This window comes from Archocentrus centrarchus, chromosome 11, assembly GCF_007364275.1.
Source record: "Archocentrus centrarchus isolate MPI-CPG fArcCen1 chromosome 11, fArcCen1, whole genome shotgun sequence".
In the NCBI taxonomy this organism is placed as follows: Eukaryota; Metazoa; Chordata; class Actinopteri; order Cichliformes; family Cichlidae; genus Archocentrus; species Archocentrus centrarchus.
Genome location: NC_044356.1, coordinates 25457275 through 25484941, shown reverse-complemented (window position 1 = coordinate 25484941; position 27667 = coordinate 25457275). Strand labels below are relative to the sequence as shown.

Below are 27667 nucleotides of genomic sequence, written 5' to 3'. Positions count from 1 at the left end.
CAATAATTAGAAAGCGTTCCTTGTTTCCTGTGTGTTGTTACTGTGTTTCATGTAGGCTAAAGGGAAGTGTACGCGTGTGTGTGTCCTGGCTTTGATGTCCATTTGAAGACTTTGGGCCATATAAATTTAATGGATAGAAAGGAAGGCATTTATCACATTCTCTTTGACAACTGGATTTAAAACCCATTCAAAAGCTGGACCCTGCCACTTCCTGCTCAGTGGCTGGGCCCAAATGGGGTTTTAATTGGCCATTATTTGACCTCACTCAGTGGGATTGTGTTAACACATTTGACTTTATTTGGGTAACACTGCACAACTTCCAGTAATAATTTGTCCACCTCATTTTATTTTGTTTTTGCTTTAAGCAGGTGTTGATGCAGTTGGCGTACTTTGTGTGCTCTTTTGTCATTTTTGGATGTGTTTTATTTTATTTTTTTTTTTACGATTGCTTTCTGTGTGTCGCTTCCTCTTAACTTGCACAAATCAGCATTTTTAAATGTGACTACTACCCACTCTGGGTAGTAGAGTGGGTAGTTCTATACTGAGTCTGCTAATGCTGAGGTGTGTAAAATGACGACAAACCATCCAATCACATTTGCTACTCTGCTTCACAGCGCATAGCTGGAAATCATAAAGATTAAGCTTCCTCCTCCTGTGCATCCAAAACAAAAGCAGCACCAACATGAGCAAGTACTCTCTACTACTTCATGTTAACTCTACCAATTGGATTTGATGCTCTGTGTTGTCCTAAGGAGTAACATGTTTTCTTTTTCCATGACAGTAAATGGAGCTGATCGATGCATTTGCAGTAAAAATTAAAAGAATTTAGAAGGAAAACCCCAAAACATTTACAATAACACAAGAATTTGAATGTTGCATTTTAACAATATGTGCAGCAAAAAAAACTAAGCCTTAATCCTGCACTGTCCTTACATTTATTGCCTACTATAGACTATAACTTAACACCATTGCTTGTTTTGGGATAGTCTGTACCTGTTATCTTAGCGTTTAGCATAGCCTTTCCATATGAATAAGTAGCTAATTACGTGATTTGTGGTGATGCCTTGGGCTTCTTCAGTTTTTGCTAGATGGGTGTCTGTGTTAGAAGAACGTATCCAGTATTGGTGCAGCATCTTTAAATTTGGGTCCACTTTAAAGTAACTGTGCAACATGGCTTACATGCAATCACAGAAGGGTTTCATAAGATTGTGGAGTTGCAAATTCAGCAGTGAGGATTGCAACATTTATCTCAACATCAACTACATCTGCTGTCTTAGACTTGCACCTGTCTGTCAATACATCCCTCAGCCTTCAGTATTTATGGGCTATTATTGTAATGTGTGACCAATCAGCTGGTGCTGTGGGCGGGACACTGCTCAAAACCAAAGAAGGGTGACTATAAAAAAAAGGTTGCCGCATCAGAGCACAAGTAATGCAATATTAACGTGAACAGTGCAAGTGCAAAGAGGTCAGTGGTACCCTGAATCGTAGCGTCGTTGAGTGGGGAAAAAAACGCTGACTCTGGGTCAGTTTTTATCAGGCTATAATAAACTGTCATCAGGTCAGATGCTGCTGTTGAGTTTGGGTGAATGTGTTTGTCTTTTAAGACAACAGTTGGAGCTTTATGTTTAAAAAAAAAAGGGGGGGGCAGCTGTAAGGAGCTGAGGCTCATCGAGCGTGTGGGTCGTTTATTAGGCACTCCGGTGGCAGAGTAACCAAGAACGCTGCTCCACATTTCTCTTCATTTCATTCATCTTTTCTCTCAGCTTGTGTTTCATCTTCTAATTGTTGCCATTCATCTTTTTATCTACCCCATCTCTGACAGTCACTACTTCAATCTGGTTTTTTAACCTTTACTGCTCGAGTAAGCACACGGCAATCACTCACATGCTGCCGCCAGCTGACTGAGGTTTGTTTTCCTTCGGTGGGGCTGTCCAATCAGATTGCCGGCTTACGGCCACCGCCCCCTCGTATCTGGCAGAGTTTCAAAACATCGGCAGGAGTGTCCCTGTGCGTGTTGTGTTCGTGGCAGTGAGCCAATGGGGGGTGCTACAAGTGGGCGGAGCAGCGAGCGGTGGTGGGGGTAGGCAAATGGCAACAGGAGGGAAGAAAGAGAGTGATGAAAGGAACAAAGAGGGAATGGAGAAACTTTGTATGCAAGATATGGGGAGTGTTTGGAAAAGATAAGAGTAGGTGTCTGCAGTTTGCATAGAAGGACCTTTGTCTGCCAGGTGGTTTTCTAAGGATTGCTGGGAATGCTGGGATCAGTTATTCCTCAGATTATCCAGCCTGAACATACCAAAGTGGCTTAGGGCTGGTGCTGGCTGGTCAGGCTTTCATAAGTGGAGTAACTCTGATCTTCCTCTAGTTTCCTAATTTAACTCCAACACATGCTGAAGCAAGTTTCCTCACTGAAGAATAACTGATAAACGGAAGTTGTCTGGTGTAACAACCTGCATTTGGAAAAGCTGTCCTGCAGCTGATGCAGCTTTTTTTTTTTTTTTTTTCCTCCCACTTCACAATGTGGTGTCCAAGTCATTTCTTTGTGGAGCAGGAAGGTTTTGTGTCTACGTGCACATGTTTAACTTGCGTCTCCTGACATCTGCTTCTGCCTGAAGTGCTGAAATGGGGTGTGTTGCAATCAAGCATTGGTCCTCAAGTGTTTGGAAGTCTTAAAGTGACACGGTTTTTACTTGTAATTTAAAGACTTCTAAAAACTCAACATAATTTGTAATGAGGCTCTTTGACCAAATATCTTGTAGATTTTTTTTTTTTTTTTTTTTATTGTAAGAGACCTTCAGAATTTACAAAAATGGTGAAAATGTCACCAAATTAGTGTTAAAATCGCTGTTTCTGATGATGCCATTAAAACATGTTCCAATTTAAAAACAAACAACCAAAACAAACGGCACTTTTTACATAGCTGAACATAAATGGCTCAAATTTGACCCAAACACATTATAAGGGTTAAACCATATTTTTGTGCGGGGTTCGCGGGTGACCTTAAAGTGAACAGAACATTTTAAAGTGCATTCAGATCCATGTTTCACAACAAGGTTATTAAAAAGACATAAGACAAAAAGAGTATAGTAATTTAAAAAATGATTGCTGGTTGCTTTAAGCTACATTTTGTACATTTGTGAATAAAACTGCCCTTCATAAATCTGATTCAAACAGACGCATGTGTGACATCAGCTTTTAGGAATTTTCCCTTTTACTCTCTGACCTTTTGTGTGCCTTTGTGTAGACAGGCAGTTAAAGAAGGAGCACACAGACCTGAGGCACTGACACAGATTAAGAGAATGTCTCCATATTTAAAGGACTCAAGTGAGTCCTGCTGGACTCGGGGGTTACCTTTTTTTTTTTTTAAATATATAATATAATATTTTAAATTCCCTCAGATTTTTCTTGAGGTTCTTGACTGATCAAATCTCTTTGGCCTAAGCCCCTACCTACTTTTGTTGGGAAAAATAAAATTCTAGAGGAAATGCGTTTGGATCACACCTTTATTTGAAATTTATAAAATTAAATTATCACCATGTTAAAATGGCTTCAGGTTATTTCAATTCCAATTGAATCTAAAAATAAATAAATAAAAGAGTGTGTATGTATATATGTATATGTATATGTATATATAATTTATTTATTTATTTAGGAAGTCTGCACTAAACCACATCTGCATAAACCTTCACTTTTCTTAGACAAATACCTGCGCAAATGTGATACTATGAATCCACCATTCATTACACTGAGAACTAAATGCTTTGTAGGGGCTTGTCTGATATAAAAATGGCTGCCAGGTTTGCTACATTGTAGCCTTGAGTGTGCTGGGTCTTTTATGTATGGTTTCATAAAATACCTGCTTTATGCACACAACTGGACATTACATGGATGTAGTAGCGATCCAGCAGGGTGATGAAGTCCAGTTATTATCTGGGTCCACAGCAGCGGACAGCTCTAGACGTTCATTGCTGCAGTAAGTGTGTGAAAGCCACTGGTGCTGGTGAGAACTAATTTTTGTATTTATTTTTTTAAAATGAGAGGGAAAACATGCTTTCAGTTTCCCAAGCAGCCCTGGTTTTTCCGGCACCACAGTGTGACATTACAGGGTCCTCATCCCTTCCCCCACTTGGCTGTGCACACAGGCAGTGAATGCTGCACGCAGTGATTTCTTTTTTTCTTTAAACTGCCTATTGAAGTTGGCGCCCTCTCCCCCAGTTCCCAGTGCAGTGCAGGGTGGGAGGGGGGTAAGTCCTGCTGCTGCATGAATACAAAGATGGGCAGCTCACAGCCATCATGCCTTACCGTTATTTCCCCGAGGATTCCACCACTTTGCTTTCACACTGTGGTGTGATACTGTCATTATGTATAAATGTAACTAGCAGGTTCTTTGAGCACTTTAGTAATTAATAATTACTGGAAATTTCAGTAAATACTACAAATGCTTTTTAGAATATATGCTGGTGTCAGTTTAAATGATAATGTATGGCAACATCAGACCAGTACTAATTTAGATTTATTTTTTCTTCTTTTACTAGAAATGGTTGGTTTAAATGTCAGATTAGGGTGAAAATGCACACATAACTTATAAATGCATTGGACCTGCACACATCAAATAAATCCCAAAGCTAATCAGTTAATCTCTATGAGGTTACTCGGGGCCCTTTTCCACCGACCGGGTGCCGGTGCTGGTGTTTGAACCATTCAGCGTTTTTTTCCACTGCGAACGCACTCGGTGCTTTGCCGAAAAACACGCTCAACTCCGGCACCGCTGGTCTGGAACCAAGAACGTGTGACGAAGTTTTCTACCACTATTTCACTGCATGGTGTGCATTACATGAGAAAAGCGATGGGATTTTCACGGCTGTGAATTAGGTTGGGCTGTCTTTGGTAAGTTTTTTTAGTTTTCCAGCCTAGTGATGGCCTCCCTCACTTTATTGGGTTCTCTTTGGACCACATAGTGAGAAAGCTACCAAATACAAATTCAGTGCCTGGAATCAACTCAGGATCTGTTATCTACATAACTTGTACTAAAGGCTTGGATAACTTGTCATAAAATAACAAAGGAACAGACCTCACTTGGCTATGAAATTACTCATTTACTTTTGAGTCCAAAAACTTGCAGCCCTAACAGTATCTGGCATAAGACGGGTTTATTTCTATGGGAAGAAAAGTCAGACGGATAGAATTAGTGAGCCGTATCTGTGAATTATTAGTGAATATCTTTTGTTGTGCCCTCCCATGGGCACTGACATGATGCCACACCAAAAAAAAGCATGATTCTTCTACTTCTGACAAAAACACAGTCCCTATAAAGTTTACAGCATGCAAATCCACCTTAATCCATCTCCTTGAAAGGATCTACATCCGCCCCGATGTAAAAGAGGTACTAAAGAGAGAGGCAGGCGGAGAGGGAGCGGGACGCTTCCTTGTGAGAGTCAATAATATCGACTCCTGCTCCTAGAGGCTGCTGTGTTATGTAATCTTCAACATTGTGTGTATGAGAGAGTATGATTCACCTCAAGGACTGTTGATGACACATCTGCAGCAGATAGTATTAAATGTGTGAAATGCCTTGCAGCTAAGATCTACTGCTGTGAAACAGGACTCCAGGTTTGTTTTGTGTGTTTTGTTTTTCTCAGTCATCCTGGTGTTTCTCCTTTGGCCATATTGCTGCATGTACAAATGGTGACCTGAAATAACAGCCATGAGATATTGATTTCTGAATGATCCGCATTAAATTTTAGTGATGATGGAGGTGTTCAGGTGGATTGATGTTTTCCCCCGTTTGTCGCTTTAGAAGATTGCTCTCACAGTCTTCATTTAGAATTATTTTTCCTATCTCCTTAAAGATTATGGCTTTCAATAAATAACTTGTCATGCAGTTGTCACTGGAGGAGCTGCATTTGATCTGAGTGCTGCTGATTTGCAGCTATTCGTCAGTCGCTCACCCCCACATCACCTTCCCTCCTCCTCTACAAACCAGCTGCATTCCTCGCTTTTGTGTATCCTGTGCTTCTGGAATTTAGGAGAATTCATCGGGGGAGGGATGGAACAGGAAGGCTGGGAAGAGGAGGGCACGGAGTGACAAAGTGGTGCCGAGACTGTAGTGAAGGACTGAGGTTAGCAGAAGGAGAGATGGTTAGAAAAGGATCCGGCAGCCAAAGGCAAAAAGGAGGAGGAAGTCAGATAAAGGGGGAGGTGTGTGTCCTATTAGATTATGCTGCTCCCCAGGGGAACAGCCAATATTGATGGATTGATTGCAGGCCCCTCCCCATCCACTCAGGTCTCCTGCTATTGGGTGCCACTGATCCTGTGTCTCTTTGGGATATGACGCCCTGTGCATATTTAATTAGCCTTCCATTACAAGTGATTGGTATTCAGACAGGAGGTTTAAAGCAAAGCCTGGTGTTTAGCAGCAAAGGTTAAATGACACATTACTTTTCTATACTGAGGAACGCCTCCCCCCACTATGATCAGTGCTGCTTTTGCCTCATCTACATCAAGTAATATTTCTGTTAAAATCTCAACAATCATAAGAATTCTTTCCAGACTGGATATTAATTGAGTTTCGGTGGCCTCGAGGCTGCTGTGTTTACAAAGAGAAATGCTCTCAGGGGTGTTGAGGTCTGTTTGAGCCTCCCTGCTAGGACATGCATATGGATAGCTTCTTTATCATTCAAAGCTTTTTCTCTTTAATTAGTGTGTGTGTGTTGGGGGGGGGGGGGGGGTGGAGAGAAAGGGACAGACACTTATTGTGGTGTTTAATTTATTCATGCTGCTTGTCTCATTTTACCGCCGACCTTTTGTTGACTCACAGCAGCAAAACACAACAGCTTTAGAAGCTCTGACGCTATGTCCACATTACAGTCAAGATGAGGGTTTGGGTATTGTTTCAGAAATAGCATCTATCATTAACATGTGTGGAAACGCATCACCTGACCATTTGGCGCTGCTGGGCATGCTAGTAGCATTTTTTTAAATGCAGAATTTAACTGGAAAACCAAAGATGGCATAGATGGGGGTCAACAGAGCATGTGGTTGATGCCTTTGTTTTCTTCTGGAAAAAGGCTCACTCAACACATATTGAATGATACAACCCATCACTGCTAAAATATAATCTGAATGAACCAAAAGTTTCCATTCTTAGTGCCAGCAGAGTGGTGTGAACATGAGCCACAGACATAGTAAAAGTTCTTGTTTTAACATAGCTCGAGCCATTTCATTTAGTCACAGGAAAAGACGAGTTCCCTTTTGCTACGTTATTACAGCTGGACGTGTAAACAGTGGGTGGATTGTTGTGGTCTAAGAAAGTGTAAAATTCACATGTAGGAGGGCAGCGGCTCAGGTGGTAGGGCAGGTTGTCTACCAGTCCCAGCTCCTCTGCTCTGCATGTCAAAGTATCTTTAGGCAAGAAACTGAACCTCAAGCTGCCTGTGGCACATCCATTGAAATAGGCCTACGTACATAACCTATGTAAGTGGCTGACGTCATTGCTGGCATTTATGTGTGTGTGTGTGTTAATTACTGTGTGGTTGTGTCCCATGCTTTGCATGTGGTGCCGGCCAACAGGAACAAAATAAAATGCAGGGACTTTTTCCCCTCTGGAGTCCTCGCTCTTTGTGTGAACATCTTTGTTCCCCATGTATTTTTTTTCCACTTCTTTGTTCATTCCCTGGAGTCCATTTCAGTAGTTTAGCTCCAGGAATTTTTGAGTCTTTATATTGAGGCTATGATTATTCCTTAAATTGTGATGATAATTGTGATTCTGTTATACAGGTTATACATCAGGTTACTGCGTAGGATTCAGAGGCATTTCCGGTTACATACATAGGCCCAGCAAAGACCCAACGCAGGAGTCTAACTCAGGCCTTAGACAAAAGCGCTTAGTCATATAAAAAAGCACTGTATTTGTGATAGGATGAATGAGACTTGTAGTAGAAAGCACTCTGGGTGCTCAAGTTGAGTAGAAAGGAGCTCAGTCCCAGTCCAGTTACCATTTATTGTTATTGTGGGCTCATTTTGGCAGGGTATGGAATTTTAAAGGAGACCTGTTGTTGCTTTTTACACTAATAATAAGCTAGAGTAGCTTTACATGAGTCACAGTTAAAAATATTGATCTTACACTGGACCTTAGTGCAACCCCTCATTTTCTCCACTCTCTGAAACAAGCTATTTTAGGTCCCTTCCCCCTCGCTTTAAGTGAGCTTTCTTCTGTTTTGTTGCCCCCACAGAAACAGGTTTGAAAAACAGACAGGTGGGGTGTCTTTACCAGACATTAACATATCAGCAGTATCTGAAGGAGAGAGCTTAAAGCAAATCAAAACAAGTAGTTGGAGATGCTATGCATTTGTTAACTGGTGAATGGAGGATTAAGCCACAAATGGAATGCTGTTGTGGTCGGCACCCTGACTTTTGTGCTGTTGCTTGTTGTACATTTCTGAACTGAATTTCTCTGCACGTTTTCTCAGGTGTTTCTGTTCTTCTGCGAAACCTGCTCGGTGCCTATCTGCAGGGAGTGCAGCATGGGCCGTCACATGGGCCACACTTTTGTTTACCTGCAAGATGCCGTTCAGGACTGTCGCGCCATCACCATCCAGCTGCTGGCAGATGCACAGCAGGGACGACAGGCGGTGCAGGTAGGACAGGAACCTCACAGATAAATTCTCTTTTCAAAAGGAAATGATTTGAGTGTGAACAAAACCAAAGACTTGCAGGCGAGATTCTCCCATTTTGAAAAAAAAAAAAAAAAAGAGTCCTTGTGATGATTAAAACATGCAAATCAACCTTTATCAGTGCCTAATGAGGCCGAGAGGAAACTAAGGACAGCAGCTGTGTCCTTCGATCGTCCTTCTGGACAGAGTGACCACCTATTGGTCACAGTCAGCTTCAATATGTTGGAGAGTGACCAGTCCCGGGGTGCTGGGAAGCCTCAGGGGTTAGAGGTGTCCAGCTGGCCTTAAAAAGAGGGTGGGGCCGCATGGAATGAGTTCTTTCGGGTGGGGGGGCAGGGCTGAAGGTCAAAGGGGAGGAGGAGTGGAAAGGAGGATGGGGGAGGGTAGATGAGGTATTTAAAGGATTTCAGAGAAAGGAAAACTCCCCTCTTCTTTCACAGAAGTGCAGCACTTTGCCCTCCTGTATTCACTCACTCCCCCTTCACCTCGTTCTCCCACTCCCACACAAACACACACCTCTCTTCATTTACATAATTATAGATTGGGTAGCAGCTTCCTAGACCACCCCTTGAAATTCTTGCTTATACAGTGGCAAATGCATGAGTTTAAAAAAATATCTGCCTGGACAGCCATGTTTTCCCTTTTTTATGCCCAAATCACTGACAAAGACATGTTATAGTCATATTTATTTTTTATTTTTTTTACATTAAAAGTATGGAACCCCTTTCCCAGCGGGTGGATTTCCTGCTTTTGCTGTGTTTGAATATTAGATCCTTCACATATGTCTAAATTATATGTATTATTATATATATATGTAATATACTAAATGATAAACTTTTTTTTATTTGAGTGTATAGATTAGTTGTAAGTTTTGAAATGTAACCTTGGCTTGCAGGATTATGTCCGACACACGAGTGTTATCTAATTTGCTGTGAGGGTGAGGCAGTGGTTGTGACCTTGGTAAACACTCACCCAAAACATGAAACACTAGCTGTTGCACTGAGGTCACAGGACTTTGTGGCACGTACGATCTGTTCAGCAGAGCATGCACCTCACCTATCCATTTCCCAGCTTTTAACCCCTGTGTGACCGCGCCCTACTTTGTACGTTAATGGATGGGTACTCACAGGGATGCACCGATGCACTGCAGTTGAAACACATGCTTAATAACAAGTTAGCTGGTGCAGGGTTTTTTTTGGGGGGGGGGATTAGGTCTTTGTCACATTGTCTGTATGATAGTGCTGCTTATTTATCAGTGCCTGTGCAGTGCACATGTCAATAAATTCAGAAATGTCGCTGATCTGACAAACTTCTGGCCAGAAATTAAAATCTGGCCTCACAGCACACATTAGAAATCCTCAACAACAGCCACATATTTGGTTTAATGAAAAGGACCGGGGTGTGTGTAGTAGCTGAGTCATAAGATACACCACCTGCCATCTGGCAGCACCTTAGGCTGGTGTGTGTGTGTGTGTGTGTGTGTGTGTGTGTGTGTGTCCACTTTTGTCCAGGTCACCACGGGAGTAAACACTGACGCCAGATAGTGTGCAGAGATACACGTAGGCATAGGCAACACACACGCACACACACACGCACACTGCTGTCCCCCGAGGTAGGAAATTTCCGCCCACTCTATACCCATTATCTTCCTTGACCTCTAACCCTGGACTTGTGACCTCCTGGTTGGCCAGAGCTCTATGCCTCCTAAGGCTTGATTGGTTAGTTTGACTCTCTTTGTGTTGCAAGCTGTGCTCCTCTGGGAATGTGAAGAGAAATGCGGAAGATGATGGAGACACAGAGACTGCGAGGGAGAGAAAGATTGAGACCTGGAAGCAAGAGACAGAAAATAAAAAGTACAGGAAGAAAACTGATGTAGAGGGGGAGGGGGGGCAGGTTTGAAAAAAAAATCATTAGATAGATTAACTATCAGAAGAAGGGAAAAAAAATCTATTCTGTAGAAATGCACAGACAGCTAGAAAAAAGGTGATGGCATTTAAATTTCAGCACGGCTCCTTATTAACTTTATTGATAAGTCGCCTCCTCTGATTCCTTCAGAATTCCCTTCCTGCTGTTTCTTCTCTGGAGGCCTGATTTAGTTGTCCCTTTAGCTGGCCATTTCAAATAGCCAGGCCAAAGAGAAAAGAACCCTGCTGCCAGGCTTTGTTGCTGCAGGGATGCAGTGGGGGGTGGGCGGTATGCGTCTTAAGACGGGGGCTGCAGATCACGACCCGTGGTGGTTTAGCTGACCTTTGATCCTTGCGGCCAATATCACAAAGGAAGACTTAAACCCACCTCCCCTTCGTCCCTGTGAGGTCCTGTTCACCCTCTGACCCCCCCCCCAAGAAACTGCCAGAGGAAAAGCCAGATAAAACTTAGAAGAGGGGGGGGACAAAGAGAAAATTCAGTGTTGTAAAAGCAGAGCCTTTTGTTTGGTGCTATTGCTTTTTAGTGCTCGTATTTATCAAGGTTATAAAATACTTTCTGTTGAGCCTGACTATAAAATCCCACCCCTGCTTTTAAGTTCACACACTGATTCTAATTGTACATACAACGCCGTAAGTATCCTTCCATGTGGCTGTATAAGGCTGGCTATTCTTTAATGATACAATGCTGGAGTTTTGTTACCAAAGCAGCATTGTTCTGCTGTTTTAATCTTAACCTAACAAAGCATGCAATGGCAACTTTCAATACTTGACTTTTTCCATTATCCATTCTGTGGATAGTTGATGCTCAGTGTGGAGGTTCAATAAACTGCCCCACAAATGGAAAAACCCACTCGATCGTCACGTGATTTTATTTTTTTTTTTTTTAAAAGTCTGTTCATTCCAGCAGGAAGTTGCATCATTTTTTGGGCAGTGTGAAGTGACTTCCTTTTTTCCGGCCCGTGTTTCCTCTTCCCTTTTTAAAAGTGCCACCAAATGTGACAAAAAGAATAGATCACAAAAACTCTGCAGGTGCTTGTGCAGTGATTTGGAAGGAAGATGTCACATACAGTGTCCTTTCTTTTATGTTTCCTGATCCTCTGCATCCTGTTTCTGTGTCCCATCTGGCTAATAAAACAGACCAGTCTTTACATGTTCCCGTCCTTTGTCGAGCTGCAGAGTGAGACACAATTGTGTAAATTTACACATTAAAGTACTCTCTTTGTGCCTCACCATTAATAGTGGTATTTTTTATTTTTTTTAAATCACAGCTTTTCTTTCTTGTACTGATTGTCCCCAAATTTGACAGTGCGGTGTTAAATCACATCTTACATTTTTGTGTTTTGTGTCTCCAGCTCAGCATGGATAAGGTCCAGGCCATGGCAGAGCAGGTGGAGATCAAAGCTAAAGTGGTGCAAACGGAAGTGAAGGCCCTGGTCCTAAGACACAAAAAAGCGCTGGAGGAGAGGGAGTGTGAACTTCTGTGGAAGGTGAGCTGCTACCTTTACTGTACTGGTCACTCAGTATGGTGGTCCCAGGTTTGAATCCACTGGCCGGCTGGTTTCTTTCTGTGTGGAGTTTGCACATTCCCCCCATGAAGGTAGTGGGCAAGCAGCTCAGATTATACTTAGTTTCAGCGTTAAATGTAGCCTCCAATTTAACTGAGTCACCCCTTCCTAGGAAAAGCAATTACGTATTGCAGTGACAAGACCACAACAACTCTGACCGCTCATCTTGATGCTAATTTGCAGGGTAAATACAGTATATTGATCAGCACGAGGATGCCTGCATTAATCAAAACATAATGGGTCATATTTGTGTTTAGTTTGCTCACTGTGCAAATGCAGTGGCAAGTATTCTTCCAATGCAGACATGTGCCATTTCTGTCCTTTTCATAGCTCTGAAAATCCATGTATAATAGACTCAACATAAGCAGCTCAGTGTCACCAGTGCACGAATAAAAACATAAATACACCCACTTGAGAGTAGACTCTAAGGGCATTAAACGCAGGACTGTAAATCAATCTGAAGGATGCACAGTTTTAGTGGAGCATGCAGTGCATATAGTGTACATGTCAACACTGGTTAATTAAACAAAATCAAGGCACCAGCTGTTACTTTGGCAGTTTGGCCTAAAGCCTGAGGAAGAAGCAGGGCCACCCAGGTTTAAAGAAAGATCCATCACTCTGGGATAACTATGCCTCCAATTCTCCTTTCTTACCATTACAATAGCAGCCTTTCACCCCCCCCCCCCCCCCCCCCCCCCCCCAACCTTTTGGAAATCTTTACAGTCCACCATGGCACATGATTCATCTGCTGTGAGTGAGTTTTACAAGCCAATTGGTCCATGATTTCTGTCTGCAGGTCTGCTTACTGTTGGATCTGAAATGTCTTTATTTATTACTCTAAACAAAATTGCATCTGGGTTATTTGTAATGTGTATTTGTCACTATTTTTCAATAAAAATAATGCATCAACTGATGGTCACAGTGGTGCCAGAAAAATGGAAAACTGACTCCAGTAAGGTGCTCCACAGTGACTCAGCACTGTGTGTCTAAAAGTGGACAGTTTCATGGCTGTGAGCTGATTAGAGGGTAAACCGTGTCACATACGTGACTGAGTCGGGATGTGCTTCATGAGGCTGTGTAAATAAGTAGGCCAGGCATTCAGCTGAGGAACTAAAACTAGCTGTCTGTTCATCAGAAAGCCTGACTTCAGTCTTTGTCCTCGGTGACTCTTAAGTGTAACTCGAGTCTCACAGATGCAAATTGCAGTTTCACCTATGCCACGGGTTAACAAAGAATACTTCTCTTTTGGGAGTCTTTGTTTCTTTCAGGGTCCCTCCCCACTATCAGAAGTCCTTCTAACCATAGAGGCAGTCAGGCTATTGTGTTTTACTTTTTTTTTTCTTTTCTTTTCTTTAGGTCCCAGTAAGTAAAAGCCTGGTCGGTGCTTCTCAGATTCTACCACCCTCTTTAATGCTTTATTCTCCTTGACTGTACTGGAACTTAATATGACTTCTAACAGGAGCCGTGTTACCGTTAAACAACAGTCAGGTTACTTAAAAGAGGGGGAAAAACACACTTTTTTTTTTTTTAAAGTAATAAATCATTTTGATACTGCCCCCTCTGTTTTTCCTCTTCAGCCCTGGTATCTTTGAGAACAGTGTATCTGTATACAGTGTTAAACACTTTGTGTTGTATTGTTCAGTCAAGAAAAAAACAGTTTCTTGACTAGAGTTTACAATGAATGGTCCAAAAAAGAGAAAATGTCCAGAGAGCGGCGGTTCTGTAGGATAAAATGCTTTGTTGAGGTCAGAGGTCAGAGGAGAATGGCCAGACTGCTTTGAGCTGATAGGAAGGCAGTAGTAACTTAAATAACCATCAAGGTATGCAAAAGAGCATCTCTGAATGTACAGTACATCACAGCTTGAAGCAGATGGCCTACAGCAGGAGAAGACCACACTGGCTGCCTGTCCTGCCAGATAAGAACAGGAAACGGAGGCTACAATTCATACAGGCTCACCAAAAGTGGATAGCAGAGGATTGAAACCATGTTGTCTGGTCTGAGTCTCAGTTTCTGTTGCAAGATTCGGATGGTGGGGCAGAAAGATGTTTCTTGAACATGACAGGGAGTACTCGAATGGCCTCCATAGTCACCAGATCTCAGTCCAACGAGCACCTTTGGGGTGTGGTGAAAACAGGAGATTCACATCACAGATGTGCAGCTGACAAATTTGCAGCAACTCTGTGATGCTGTCATGTTAATATGGACTAAAATCTCTGAGGAATATTTCCAGCACCTTGCTGAATCTGAGCCACGAAGAATTAAAGCAGCTCTGAGGGCAAAGGGGGTCCAGCCCAGTACTAGCAAGGTGTAAATAATGAAGTATCTGAATCTATTCTCTTCCTTCTCACAGACCTGGCTTGGTCTGTCATATCCAGTTTGAATTTCCAAAGAACATGTCTGTGTTTATGCTGCATTGAGTTTCACCTTTTAACATGTAAATGCTACAATGAGGGCAAACGCATACCACAAAGTTCTGGATAGTAGTCTAAACTGAGGCAGCCATTTTGTTTAAGCTGTGGTGATGTGTTCAGCCCTACTCATCTTTTTTTTTAATTTCACTTAGCCTTTAAGGTATTTTGAGCATGCAGTGGTGTCACCGTAAAACAAAGTGTATTGAAATTGTGCACGTTATGGGGGTGTTGCAACATTTTTTTGTTGCACTACCCCACCTTGCAATATTGTGCCAATAAAGTGCATTTCCCATGTGCTGAGTCTTGTTGAACAGGATACTCTTGAATGAGAGTAAACATTAGCTGTGGCTCTCCTCCTTATCACCCATACTGACTGTTCTTTCAGGTCGAGAAGATCCGTCAGGTGAAGGCCAAGTCTCTGTACCTGCAGGTGGAGAAACTCCACCAGAGTCTGACCAAGTTGGACAGCACCATTGCTGCTGTGAGCCAGGTGTTGGATGAGGGCCACCACCTGGATGTGCTGCTGGCTAGGGAGCGAATGCTCACTCAGATCCATGAACTCAAGACCCTCAGAGGCTTGCTGCAGCCACAAGAGGATGACCGCTTCATGTTCACTCCTCCAGACCAGGTCAGCACTGCAACTGCAACATGATCACAAACTAGTGATCTTAGTTCAACTAATTGTTGTTTACAAATAAATGCTTTAACACAAAGCAGCTCAATTAATTGCATCATTGTTCCCTGCAGGCTCTGTACATAGCCATCCAGTCCATGGGCCTGATTAGCAGCGGGGCGTTTGCCCCAGTGACCAAAGCCCATGGTGAGGGTCTGAAAAGCGCCCTTCGTGGCAAGCCTGCCTCCTTCACTGTGGTTGGATATGATCATGATGGCGAGCCTCGTCTTTCAGGTGGGGACGCGGTGTCTGCAATACTCGTTTCAGTTACAGATGGAAGCGTGTCCGCAGCAGAGGTAACAGATCACCAGAACGGCTCGTACAGCGTCAGCTACCTGCCGAAATGTGAGGGGGAGCACCTTTTGTCTGTGTTGGTGTGCAACCAGCACATCCAGGGCAGCCCCTTCAAGGTGATTGTGAAGTCTGGGCGGAGCTACGGGTCGCTCGGCACCCAAGTGGCATCCTTTGGGTGTGAGGGCGAGGGAGACGGTCAGCTGTGTCGACCCTGGGGCATCTGTGTCGACAAGGAGGGATATGTGGTGGTGGCTGATCGCAGCAACAACCGTATACAGGTAGATTTGTCATTGTGATGTCATTTTGTAATGAAATGGAAAGACTTAAGAAGAGCACTTTATCAGTTAATTCATGCTCACGGTTTAATTCAGTTGATATGAGGTTCTTGTGTTTGAGTTATGCTCAACATGCGTAATATTTTTGTGAAAGCATTAGCTGCGTTTACATTAGAGTGAGTGCATGAAGCCTGGTAGAGTCGTGCAGTGTAGAGCACTGAGGAAAAACTACACAAACTCACAGCTGAGTTCAGCCCTTGTGTCGAGACATTAAAGAAGAATAATCAAGCAGTGTTTCCTCTCTTCAGATATTCAAGCCTTGTGGTGCCTTCCACCATAAGTTTGGCTCTCTGGGTTCTCGTCCTGGTCAGTTTGATCGTCCGGCTGGGGTTGCGTGCGACACTCAGAGACGAATTGTCGTGGCTGATAAGGACAATCACCGTGTGCAGGTAGACATGAACAACACAGGGGTGCTCAGTAATGTTTCATAACAGCTGGACTTGCCTTTATAGTCCATAATTTACAGAAAAAAGTTGGCTTGTGAAAAAACTCATACACATTTATAAACATATAGTTCCTTATGTTTACTTTCTATCTTCTCAACATGTAAACATATGCGGCTCAAAGACATTTGCTCTGTCTGACAGGTGTTTACTTTTGAGGGCCAGTTTCTGCTGAAGTTTGGGGAAAAGGGTACCAAGAATGGGCAGTTTAATTATCCCTGGGATGTGGCCGTCAACTCCGAGGGTAAGATCCTGGTCTCAGACACCAGGAACCACCGTGTGCAGATCTTCGCCCCTGACGGCTCTTTCCTCAACAAGTATGGCTTTGAAGGGGCCCTGTGGAAACACTTTGACTCTCCCAGAGGAGTAGCCTTTAACCACGAAGACCACCTGGTGGTGACTGACTTCAATAACCACCGGCTCCTGGTTATCCGGCCGGATTGTCAGTCGGCTCGCTTCCTGGGCTCCGAGGGCACCGGGAACGGGCAGTTTCTGCGGCCCCAGGGCGTCGCTGTGGACCAAGAAAACCGCATCGTCGTGGCCGACTCCCGCAACCACCGAATCCAAATATTCGAGCCCAATGGAAATTTCTTATGCAAATTTGGCTCACAGGGAACCGGCTTCGGACAGATGGATCGCCCCTCCGGTGTGGCTGTGTCACCCGATGGAGCCATCGTGGTCGTTGACTTTGGGAATAATCGCATCCTCAAATTCTAAAAGAAAAGTCTATTTTTGCATTCTCTCCCTACCTATACCCTTTTTGCAGATATTCCAGTGAAGGAAACGGTAGAGAGAGAATGAATTGGCCGAAACGAGGAGAGCCCAAAGATGAATGGGAGCACGCTGAAATGAAGGGAAATTAAAACTATAGATTATTTTTGTCATTTTCATTTCTATTCTACAAAATCAGATACTTGTGGTATATACAACAAAGGGGACCTCTACAAATTGATAATCAATCGAAAAAGAGCCATATTTCCCTTCCTTTGTCTCAGCTGTTCTGAATTCTCTGTCAGCTCTCCTTTAAGAAAACATCTCAGGGAATTTCTCACTTGTTCAAATCTTGTAATCTCTGCTCCGTACCTACCTCATTTAGCTCTTTATGAATGTACACACAGTCTGTGAGCAGAGGTTTTTGTCCGTGAAGTTTTACAAAGAAGAAATGTCTACCTCTATACTTTGTTATTTAAAAGACAGAAAAAAACCCCCAATAGACTCTACATATAATATTTGCACAGGATTAATGGAATTCATTCTGTGCATTTTCAAATATGAGTAAACCTCCTGAATGTTGTTGCTGAGACAATACTCAGACCGCTGTAGAGGTTGCATGATTCATCCTAATTAGAAGGCTTGGCTGAGAGGAAACTAGTAGGATAGTGTCTTTTTGATGTTTGTAGGGTAGTTAGTTTTTTGCTTGTGCATCGACCCTTGTCTTTGTGCGGCTCTGTGGTGTTTCTAGTGTTATGATAGCCTAAGAAGACTGTGTGAAGCAATGCCAAACTTGATAGAATTAAAATGAGCTCAGGTCACCCTAAGACTGATTAAATTAACAGTACTTCTCAGGCTCTCCCTCTGGCTTTACTGGCTAAGGCTTATATGATGAATTTATTGATATGTAGAAATATAAAGTTCAGGAGATCAGATTTAAATGATCCCTTAAATAACCCCTCTTATAATGACTTTGAACCCACACAGACCCCAGCTTCCCAATCCAGTGACTGGATAAACTGATGTATTTGTAATTACTAACCAGTCAGTTAAATAAAGTAATAATAATATGCAAGGAAAACAGTCTTCTCCAAATGGGAAGACCCAACAAAGGATTTTGGAGTTGACTCTTCCAAGATCTGTACCTACAGATTCATGTCAACATTGAATTTAAAAAAAAAAAGTGGTAATTTAAGAAATTGAATGACATAATTTTGATGAGGCGTGCTGTGTGATGAAAGCCTCAGCAGTGGACCCATTATTTGGCCATCCAGATGACATTAATGACATCAGATTAAAGGCCTAACATTACAATCCTTGGGATTTAGATTGTGGTTGAAAGCCACTCCCTTTGGCTCCTGGGGCCAAGGATTCGGTCCTATCCAATGAGAGAGGACCACCACAAAGCTCGAATCATCTTCTTGATGCTTGGAGTTGAGACACTTCCAGACTGAATGCTAGTAGACCAATTCCTCTAAAGACGGAGGTCTACAGAACAACTACTAGAGTCAACCAAAGTTAGAAATTCTGCACAATGGCCAACAGTAGATTTGGCAATTAAAAGAAAATCAGAATCCCCATTGAAAACATTTCTCAAATAATCATTGTTGTTGAGAAGTCTAAAGTTAATAAAACCTATTGAAATAGTTCATAGCACCATCTATGTTAGGTTTTGAAGAGTAAAGTGTGCTTGGGTCATAGTTGGGTGTGCACAAGTACTTCCACTTACTGCTACGACCAAGGCCCTGGCTGTATGAGTGCATTTTCAAAGTAGATTTTTTTTTTTTTTGTGGAGAACAGGAGATACCCGCACCAAAGAGAAACTCTCCCTCCCCCTCACATTTGTCACCTCAGCTCATCATACAGTGCCACAGTTTTACCCGGCCCATAGGCTCAAAGTAGCGTCTTTGATTAGCCTCGCACATGTCCAAATTACCATGACGAAAGTGATGGATACTTGTTTGTGGTGAAAGCATTGTGGGGTTTCGATACTCCCCTTGTCCTCCATTCAGTCTGCCCATCACTGCAACCACTAGACAATTAAGGTTCTGTTTGCCACTTCTTTAGCCTTGCAAAGATTCCTGAACTATTAAATACTGCCTGACTGGCTCTCACCTGAGCATGATCAGGATTTACATCCTCCTATCTCAGATATCCTTTACCTCAGTCGTCGTTGGAGCTCCTTTCTCGTATACATAAACTCCTAAATACCTCAAGTTTGTCACTCATTGCTACTGTGCATTTAAACATTCAAATACCTCTACTTATGTTATTCATTCTGATTACCTCATGTTTACCCTTTTATTTATGCATACCTCCTTGGATATTTATACCTCACACATATACCTCTTCTTGTGTCACATTACAGTGCATGTTCCCATAACTCTAGGACCAAAGATCGTGGTACAGTTCCAAGTTGGAATAACGTGCTTTATGGTCATTGCTCCATGCTTGTGAATCTGAACAGCCCTTGGTTTGTTGCATGTACTGTAAGTGGCCTGGTAAATTATGCCTTTTCTGACTAAGAAACCAAATGAATCAGATGAAAGCATTGTGCCAAAATGATCTCTGAGAGTTCTGTGCCAAGCAGAGTTAGAGTTTTGGACCACGCTGTTGTCACTGGACCATTATATCATTAGATGCAAATGTTAAATTGGAGAACCTGAGGATAAATCCTCTTCCTCTGATTGGATGCACTTAAGAGGGCTGGGCCCCATTTATCTTTTACCTCATGATGATGGACATGCAGATTCCACTTGTACTTTGTTACCGTGAGCCAGGGGTGAGGGGAAGAGGAAACGGCCTCTTAAAGAATTAACATCACATGTCCGCCTTTGAATGCACATGAATTACCTCGTATTTCAGCACAATTGACCAATATTTCCACGTGGATTTTAAGGATTTTCTCGATGTTGGTTGTGGATCTCTTTAAGATAACTGAACTCCACCTCTCAGACTATTGTTTAAAACAGTGATTCCCAACCAGGAAGAGATGTTCCCCATTTCATGTGAAGAAATGAGTGAAGCTGAGGAAATGTGAGCTGGAAAGTTAACAGGTGACAAAAATAAAGAAGCAGGGAAAAGCTGCCGAAAAGAGCTAATTAAAATAGATTCTCAAGAAGTGAGTAAATGGTTGGAAGTATACTTAACACTTCAAATTGTGAGTTAATGGGACGCAACGTAGTCCGACGGCCGTTCCTGAAGTGGTTACTTTAATCTATCGATTTGTGTTCCTCAGCGTGAATTTCCCAACATTATTTTCATGTTCCTGAACACAACTTTTGATCAGTCTGTTCTCCCTGTCTGGATTCATGTTCATGTACATAAAATGACATTTTTTTCCACTTTTAAAAGGTGGAGGGGGAAAAGTGCGCATTTGGAGGTCGGAGGAATCAGCAGTGGAGTGAGCCACCAGAGACCGCAATTTGAGTCTTGCATGTCACACGATTTGTTTCATCTTTAGTTGGGATTTGGTTGGGGTGGAGTTAATATACCACTGCTGTCATGTCTTTTTAACCCTTTTACTACCACAAGGGTCAAGGCCACCAGTGACCCCTGTGGTAGTAGATTACATGGTGTGACCATGTTTCAAAGTACACTTAACTTTTATTCAGGATGACCTGAAACGAGTGACCGAGCCCATAAACTCTTCACGCAAGTCTTTGCGGAGATCAAGACAGTAAGCTGTCTTCCCACAGACTTATACAGGACTGGAAGTCTTTTAACAACCACAGCTATCGCCATCTGGTGGCCTTCAGACAGAATGCGGGATTAAGGCACTTCCCTGTCAGCTTCAGTTTTCCGACCCAGAAGTTGCGTCCGTGTGTTATACTGCCTGTGCTAAAAGTGCGTGATTCTGACACAAAATATACACATGACTCACAAATACGTGCTCACTGACAGAAAAAAACACATAATTTATGTTCATGAACACTAAAAAAAAATGTTGACACTATTTCATGTTTTGTGAGGAGACTGGGCTTAGCCAAAAAAAAAAGAAAAAGAAAAGAAAAGAAAGCATAGCTACACAATTACATGATGATATGGATAAAGAAATAAACTATTGGGCCAACAAAGGATGTGAAGGACACCTTAAATAGCTAGCTAAAATATTTCCAATTTTAATAAAAGTTTCTGTTATTTTACTTAAAGTACAGGTAGCAGATAAATTGTGAACTAATGGATTGAGCAGTTGAAATTGCCAGATGAAAGTATGGATAAACAATTGCTGTTCACTAAAAAATAAGTTGCTGTTGGAGTGGAGTAGTAGATTCAGGTAGCGGATGAATGGCCGATGACAGGACACAGTATGGGGAACGTCAGATGAAGAAGGTTGGGAATCACTGGCTTAAACAAATGCATGGGAGGATTATGCTAAACAGGCTTGTGTATTACCAGGATGTAGCTGTTAGCATATTGACCCTGCTGCTTTGACCACAACGCGGAGTTTCAACCAATAAGATTTTTTTTTTTTTTTTTTTTGTTCTTCTCAGTATTACCCTGTTAAATGTTCATTCATGTTGCATCAGGTTTTATTTTTTTAATTAAGATTGCAGAATTCTATCTTTAAGATCCTTAGGTCTTCACTCTTAAAGAGGAAAAATGTATTTTAAACCTTTTTATTTGCTTTTAATTTTGTTGCATGCTTTAAAAAGTCTATGTATTATACTGATGTCTCCTAGATAGCTGTTGAAAAACTCAGATGGAGTGGGTAGCTGATTATTGGGGTGGTTTTACCAAAATGTATGCCCAAAGATGAGCGTGTGCGTGCGTGCGTGTGTGTTGGGATTGCATTGAATGGAATTAACCTTTGACTTTTGTGATTGTATTTCCTGTTCTCTAGAGGCTCTGCAAAGCACCAACTGTTTGGGTAGCCACACTTTGATTCCAGAGAAACAACAGGCAGAGTTTTGGCTGGTGCGACCCTCAACCATTAGTGATTAATTTTCCTTAACTCCCCCCCTAATATGCTTAATGAGTAGGCGCATTGGCATACTGTCATTTCATGCTGAAGTCCTGTTGTAAAAAGCTTCCCTACTCAATTTACCATGATAAATCCATTAGCAGGTGTGAGGAACGACACGGTTTCCCCAGCACAAACTAGCAATCATCTCCCCATCTTGTATCCAAACCCACCTGCGTGTAGTGATGGCTGCTGAGCACATGATCAGTCGACTGCAGCCCTGCTCTGCATTGCTTTTTTTTGTTATTTGCTTTTTTTGGGGTGTTTTGTCCAGCATTTTACTTCTGGCCTCTCACAACTTGATGGGAGAGAACAACGCAAAGCTGCACCATGCGAGGTGTGGAAGGTCGTAGACCTCCTTTTTAAATGATTGTATGCTCTAAGAAAGAAAAGAAAAAAAAAAAGGGGGTTGGGAAATCTTAGAAAGGAAAAAGACAAAACTCAGGTAGTTCTCAGCAGCGCTGTGCTGCAGGTGTCTCATTGAATCGTGTAGTGATAATGTAGTGACTCCCCCACCCCCACTGTTATGATCTCTCTGTGCTAGTCTGATTCTTTTGTGTGTCCCGCTTGCATTTTATAAAACCAATAATTTCTCAATTTGAAAATAATGCTTTTGATTTGTACCCCGATTCTTCTTCTTCTTCTTTTTTTCTTTTTTTTTGGGTTCAAGTTTCTTTTTTCTTTGACAAAAAGTACAAATATTCACACCGCTTGATGCTCATTGGCCCTTTTAGAATGTATTTTTGTGAAGAAAAGGGTTAAATGGGATCTTGTAGCTCTCTCGGCTGCAGCTGTCTGCTGGTAGCGTTACAGGACAGGACAGAGACCGCAGAAAATGTCCCAACATTTAACAGCGCTGTGTTTTAAGAAGGCAGCTTTAATATCAGCCACGACAGGATCGGTTTGCTTCAATCCAGCTCGTCCTGTCCGCCGTGTCCTGTTCTCCCAGCAGCCGGTTGTGTGTTGAGTGGGCGCTGTGTGTGTGTGCGCGTGTGCTCATCTGTGTTGTCTGAGCAGAAATCCACTGAATGTATCCTCCTGACAGTCCAAGAGACAGGGCGAGCCCGCGTGGCCGGCTGAGTTTAGATGGGTGCTGCTGGTGCTTCCTCATCCACGCTGCAGTGTGTGTCATTATCAGTTAAACCTTGGTGTGTGTGGCGTTTATTTTATTTTATTTTATTTTGCACACATTTGCACATTGCAGTGGATGGAAGTGCAAATGTCAGGTCTTCAGTCTAAATAAAGCAGCGGAGACTATAATATATTGGCCACGTGCTGCTCTCTCTGCACTCTGTGGACTTTAAACATTTCCTATGCAGTTTTTTTTTTTTTTTTTTTTTAATTTTGGGTTGTTTTCTTTGTTTACACTTAAATAAAGTTGAATTTCTTTGACTTAAAAGTCCTGTGACTCTTACTTTAACTGCACGGTGCTGCCAAACACACCCAAATCATCACCCCTCCACCACCACTGTGATTGACAGCTGCACTGCAGTGTTGGTGCCGATATGCTGGGACGTCCAATCCTGGGAAGTTTGTGACACACAGCTGAATGCTCCACACCTGTGAACTGCCAAAACATCTTTTTATATAGAGGTGCTCACAACTGCTCATGAACAGTTAATCAAGTGCATTTGATTAGCATCACCTGGCTGCTGTTTACACTCATTTCCTATGGAAGCTGTGAAGGTGCACTTAATTTTTCAGGACTACTTAATTCACAGTATGAACTACATACTGTGTAGGAACGCACGCATCTTCATATAGAGCCTAAATAACTGAAATTGCCCCCAAGAGTTTTTGTATTACATTTTTATATGATTAGTAATACACACACACACACACACACACACACACACACACACACACACAGAGCTCACTGGAATAAGACAGTAAATGGGTAAACCTGGTCTAGGCTGAAAAACCTGCCCTGTGTTACTTTTCAACTGGTTTGGACAGACACTGGTTTCACTGGGGGAGGGAAGTGAACATTTCACCTGTTAGGTAATGAGCCTTTCTTTGCATTACTGCTAACATGAATAATGTTAGCTGATTAATAGCTGTCCAGCTGTCACTGGAGTTTAGTGAAGGTGAATTTCCCAAGTGTTTCATTATAAGCAGCTTTCTTCCTGAGGGGTCAGTGCTGCGATATAGAAAATGTAAATTTAATAATAGGCACAAATTTGGGACTTTCATGTATTTATCCAGGGTTTAAGGACAGTACTTGAAGAAAGGTAACTAGCAGTTTAGGAATGTGTGAAGACTCAGTAATGGTGGTTGTGTCTTGTCTTGTGGGAGTTCAGGACACTGAAATGCTCTTTATCACAAAGTAATATGTAATTAAAATCAGAGTATCCAAAAACAATCTACATATAATCCATAAATATTTAAAATAAGTTGTGCATTGAGTTTTGGAAAGCCAGCACAACTGATGCTGGTGCATTCTGGGCTGCTATCTCCACCTAGTGGGCATGACAGGCAAAATAAATAAAATCTTTCTTCGTTGAAGTCGCATCATTATCATGAGACATGCTCTTGTGCAGGAGTGAATTTCAAATGATTTTAGTGTAATTACTGGCAGGTACCTGTACCTCGTATGTTTTTTAAAAGGAGTTAAAAAAATGTGTGCACGTGTCCGCTGCAGGGTTATGCACTGACCAACTCTTCAATGCCTTCCTGGGCTTAAGCTCGAGCAAAAAGTGCTCACCTCTGGCTTTTAAATCACAGTCAGCTGTCGCTGCCAAATCTACACTGTGGGCTAAAATAAGAAAGGTGAAATTTTGTTTTATTTCCCCCTCACGAAAATGTTTCTCTCTCATGTTGAAATACACCGATCAGGCTTAACATTATGATCACTGACTGGTGAAGTGGATAACACTGATTACCTCTTCATCATGGCACCTGTTACTGGGTGGGTTATACAGTATTAGGGAGCAAGTGAACATTTTGTCCTCAAAGTTGATGTGTTAGAAGCAGGAAAAATGGGCAGGCACAAGAATCTGCGTGAGTTTGACGAGGGCCAAACTGTGCTGGCTACACCACTGGGTCAGAGCATCTCCAAAACTGCAGGGGTGTTGTGTGGTGTTCCTGGTCTGAGGTGGTTAGTGTCTCTCAAAAGTGGCCCAGGAAAGAAACAGTGGTGAAACAGCGAGGGAGTCATGGGCAGCCAGGATTCATTGATCCTTCGTGGGTAATGAAGGCTGGCCCGTGTGGTCCGATCTAACAGATGAGCTATTGTACCTCAAATTCCTGAAAAAGTTCATGCTGGTTCTGATAGAAAGGTGTCAGAATACACAGTGCATCACAGTGTGTTGTGTAAGGGGCTGCATAGCTGCAGACCAGTCAGGGTGCCCGTGCTGTCCACTGTCACCTACCAAAAGCGCCAACAATGGACACATGAACATCAGAGCTGGACCACGGAGCAATGGAAGAATTTGGCCTGGTCTGATGAGTCACGTTTTCTTTTCCATCATGTGGATGGCTGGGTGCGTGAGCATTGCTTACCTGGGAAACACCTGGCACCAGCATGCATTATGGGAAGAAGGTAAGCTGACAGAGGCAGTGTGACGTTTTAGGCAATGTTCTGCTGGGAAACCTTGTGTCCTGCGATCCATGTGGGTGTTACTTTAACACGTACCGCCTACCTAAGCATTGCTGCAGACCATGTGCACTCTTTCATGGAAATTGTATTCCCTGATGGCTGTGGCTCTGCCACAAAGCAAGAATGGTTCAGGAATGGTTTGAGTAGCACGGAAATGAGGTTGAGATGTTGACTTTGTTTCCAAATTCCCCAGATCTCAATCCAACTGAGCATCTGTGGGATGTGCTGGACAAACAAGTCTGATCCATGGGGGCCCTACTTTGCAACTTACAGGACTTAAAGATGGTGCAGATACCACAGCACACCTTCAGGGGTCTAGTGGACCCCATGCCTTGATGGGTCAGGGCTGTTTTGGCAGTAAAAGGGGGACCAACACGATATTAGGCAGGTGGTCATAATGTTACACTCAATCTGTGTATTTTGCTATATCATTTCTTCAAACAAGCTCCTGTGCTCAGTGATACCTTCTGGAACAGGATGTCTCTAATTTTCTTCACCACATGGCAAGAAAAAATAAATAAATAATAATTTGGAAGGCTGATAAAGAGTGTGGTCTGGTATTTAAGGAAATGCTCCAGGGTGCTGATGGTCTATATTTGTGTTTAAGGACTCACAGAGGAAGCGTAAGCATGGCTACATCTGAAAAATAAGAACCGAGAGCTGACCTTAAAGCAGGTACAAAGTCTTTACTATGACAGTCTACACCTTCATATCCTCTCAGCTAGCCTTCTAACTCCAGAAACATCAAATCTAGCAGGCGCGGTTTTGTGAGTTTAAGTTAAAACATATAGTAAAAAAAAAACGATCACACTTTTGGAGAAATGGAACCTTCACGAAAAACCTATTAATTAATGTATTCCACTGTTGGGTGACATGCATAGACTGTATATATAAGATGGAAACAACCACCTTGACATCACTTTGACTTTATTTTGAAGCCTTGATACTAAGTTTTTGAAGGCACCGTTCTTCTTGTTTTGTTTGTTTTGTTTTGTTTCCAGCCAAAAGTGACCACATTTGGATTTCTGTGAAAGCTCATGAGATGCAGACTTGATTAACAATGGCTCAGATCAATGAGGTGCCGCATTAGCCATTACAGCTTAATCACAAAATATTTCTGTTAAAATTATTTTAATCTGCTTCCTCTCGAGTTTTGTCACATCAGAACACAAATATGTGAACAATTCATGAACTTTTCTTTTTTCCTGTCTGTCTTGAGCACCTCTTTTTCCCCCAAAGTGCCTGTGAGCTGGAGTGCTTATGGTCTTCATGTTTTCCTCCCTCAGGGAAAAAGTACATCCGGATGTAGTTCCCTGTCTCTGCAACTTGATGTCAGCAGTGCTACACCTCACTGCCGCAGTGGATTTGTGTTATGATACTGTGTTCTTGCGAGCTGCATAAAATGCGGGTGTACCGTGAGGCATAAAAGTGATGATGATGAGCTCTCTTGCTGTGTAAAGTGCTCCTCTGGTCCTCAGGCAGCAATGGAGGGGAGGTTACAAAAAGACAGAGATGAGTTGTGAACTGCAGGTTTGCAGAAGCACAATGACAATGAAGGCGCGTCACTGATCAAACACAACAGCAGGCTGCTGGGACCTCGAGCGTCTCCTGAGCTCAGAGTTGGGAAAACAGGAGCACCTGTATGTGCGAGCCCCCAGCAGATGGCTGGGAGGTCCTGAGTTGGTGTGTCAGTGTTTTCGTGTTGATTTCTGCATCCACTGTGTGTATGAGTGACTGTACGTGGCTCTCAGAGGAGCCAATTAGCTGTAGCAGACTGAGAGGGCCCCGCAGAGCACCGAGATCCAGACTGTTTCGCTTTGGTGGCGGCACAAACTCGACTGTTCTGCCAGAATCATCCGAAAGCTTCAGTCACCTTTAGCCACCAAAGAGCTGGAATACACGCGCAGCATAGTTTCACAGTTTTTAGTAGTTAGTAAGTGGGAGAAATGTTAAATATAACTGAACCAAGAAATTATTAAGAAGTATAAGCAATAATTAAAATGTATTACATTGTTTCTCAGGGCAGCATGGTGGTTAGCACTGTTGCCTCACAGCTAGAAGGTCCTGGGTTAG

The 27667-nt window shown here is 42.6% G+C and overlaps 1 protein-coding gene across 1 annotated transcript in view; it reads left to right on the top strand.

Moving 5' to 3' along the window:
* Positions 1-23328, top strand: part of trim71 (tripartite motif containing 71, E3 ubiquitin protein ligase) — a 31486-nt gene extending 8158 nt beyond the window's left edge. Inside the window, exons 2-7 of the mRNA XM_030741856.1 lie at positions 8472-8639; positions 11953-12087; positions 14963-15205; positions 15325-15822; positions 16128-16268; positions 16467-23328. Coding sequence (XP_030597716.1) covers positions 8472-8639; positions 11953-12087; positions 14963-15205; positions 15325-15822; positions 16128-16268; positions 16467-17039 — 1758 coding nt within the window. The 3' untranslated portion in view covers positions 17040-23328. The remainder of the gene's footprint in view (positions 1-8471; positions 8640-11952; positions 12088-14962; positions 15206-15324; positions 15823-16127; positions 16269-16466) is intronic.
* The last annotated feature ends 4339 nt before the right edge of the window (positions 23329-27667 follow it).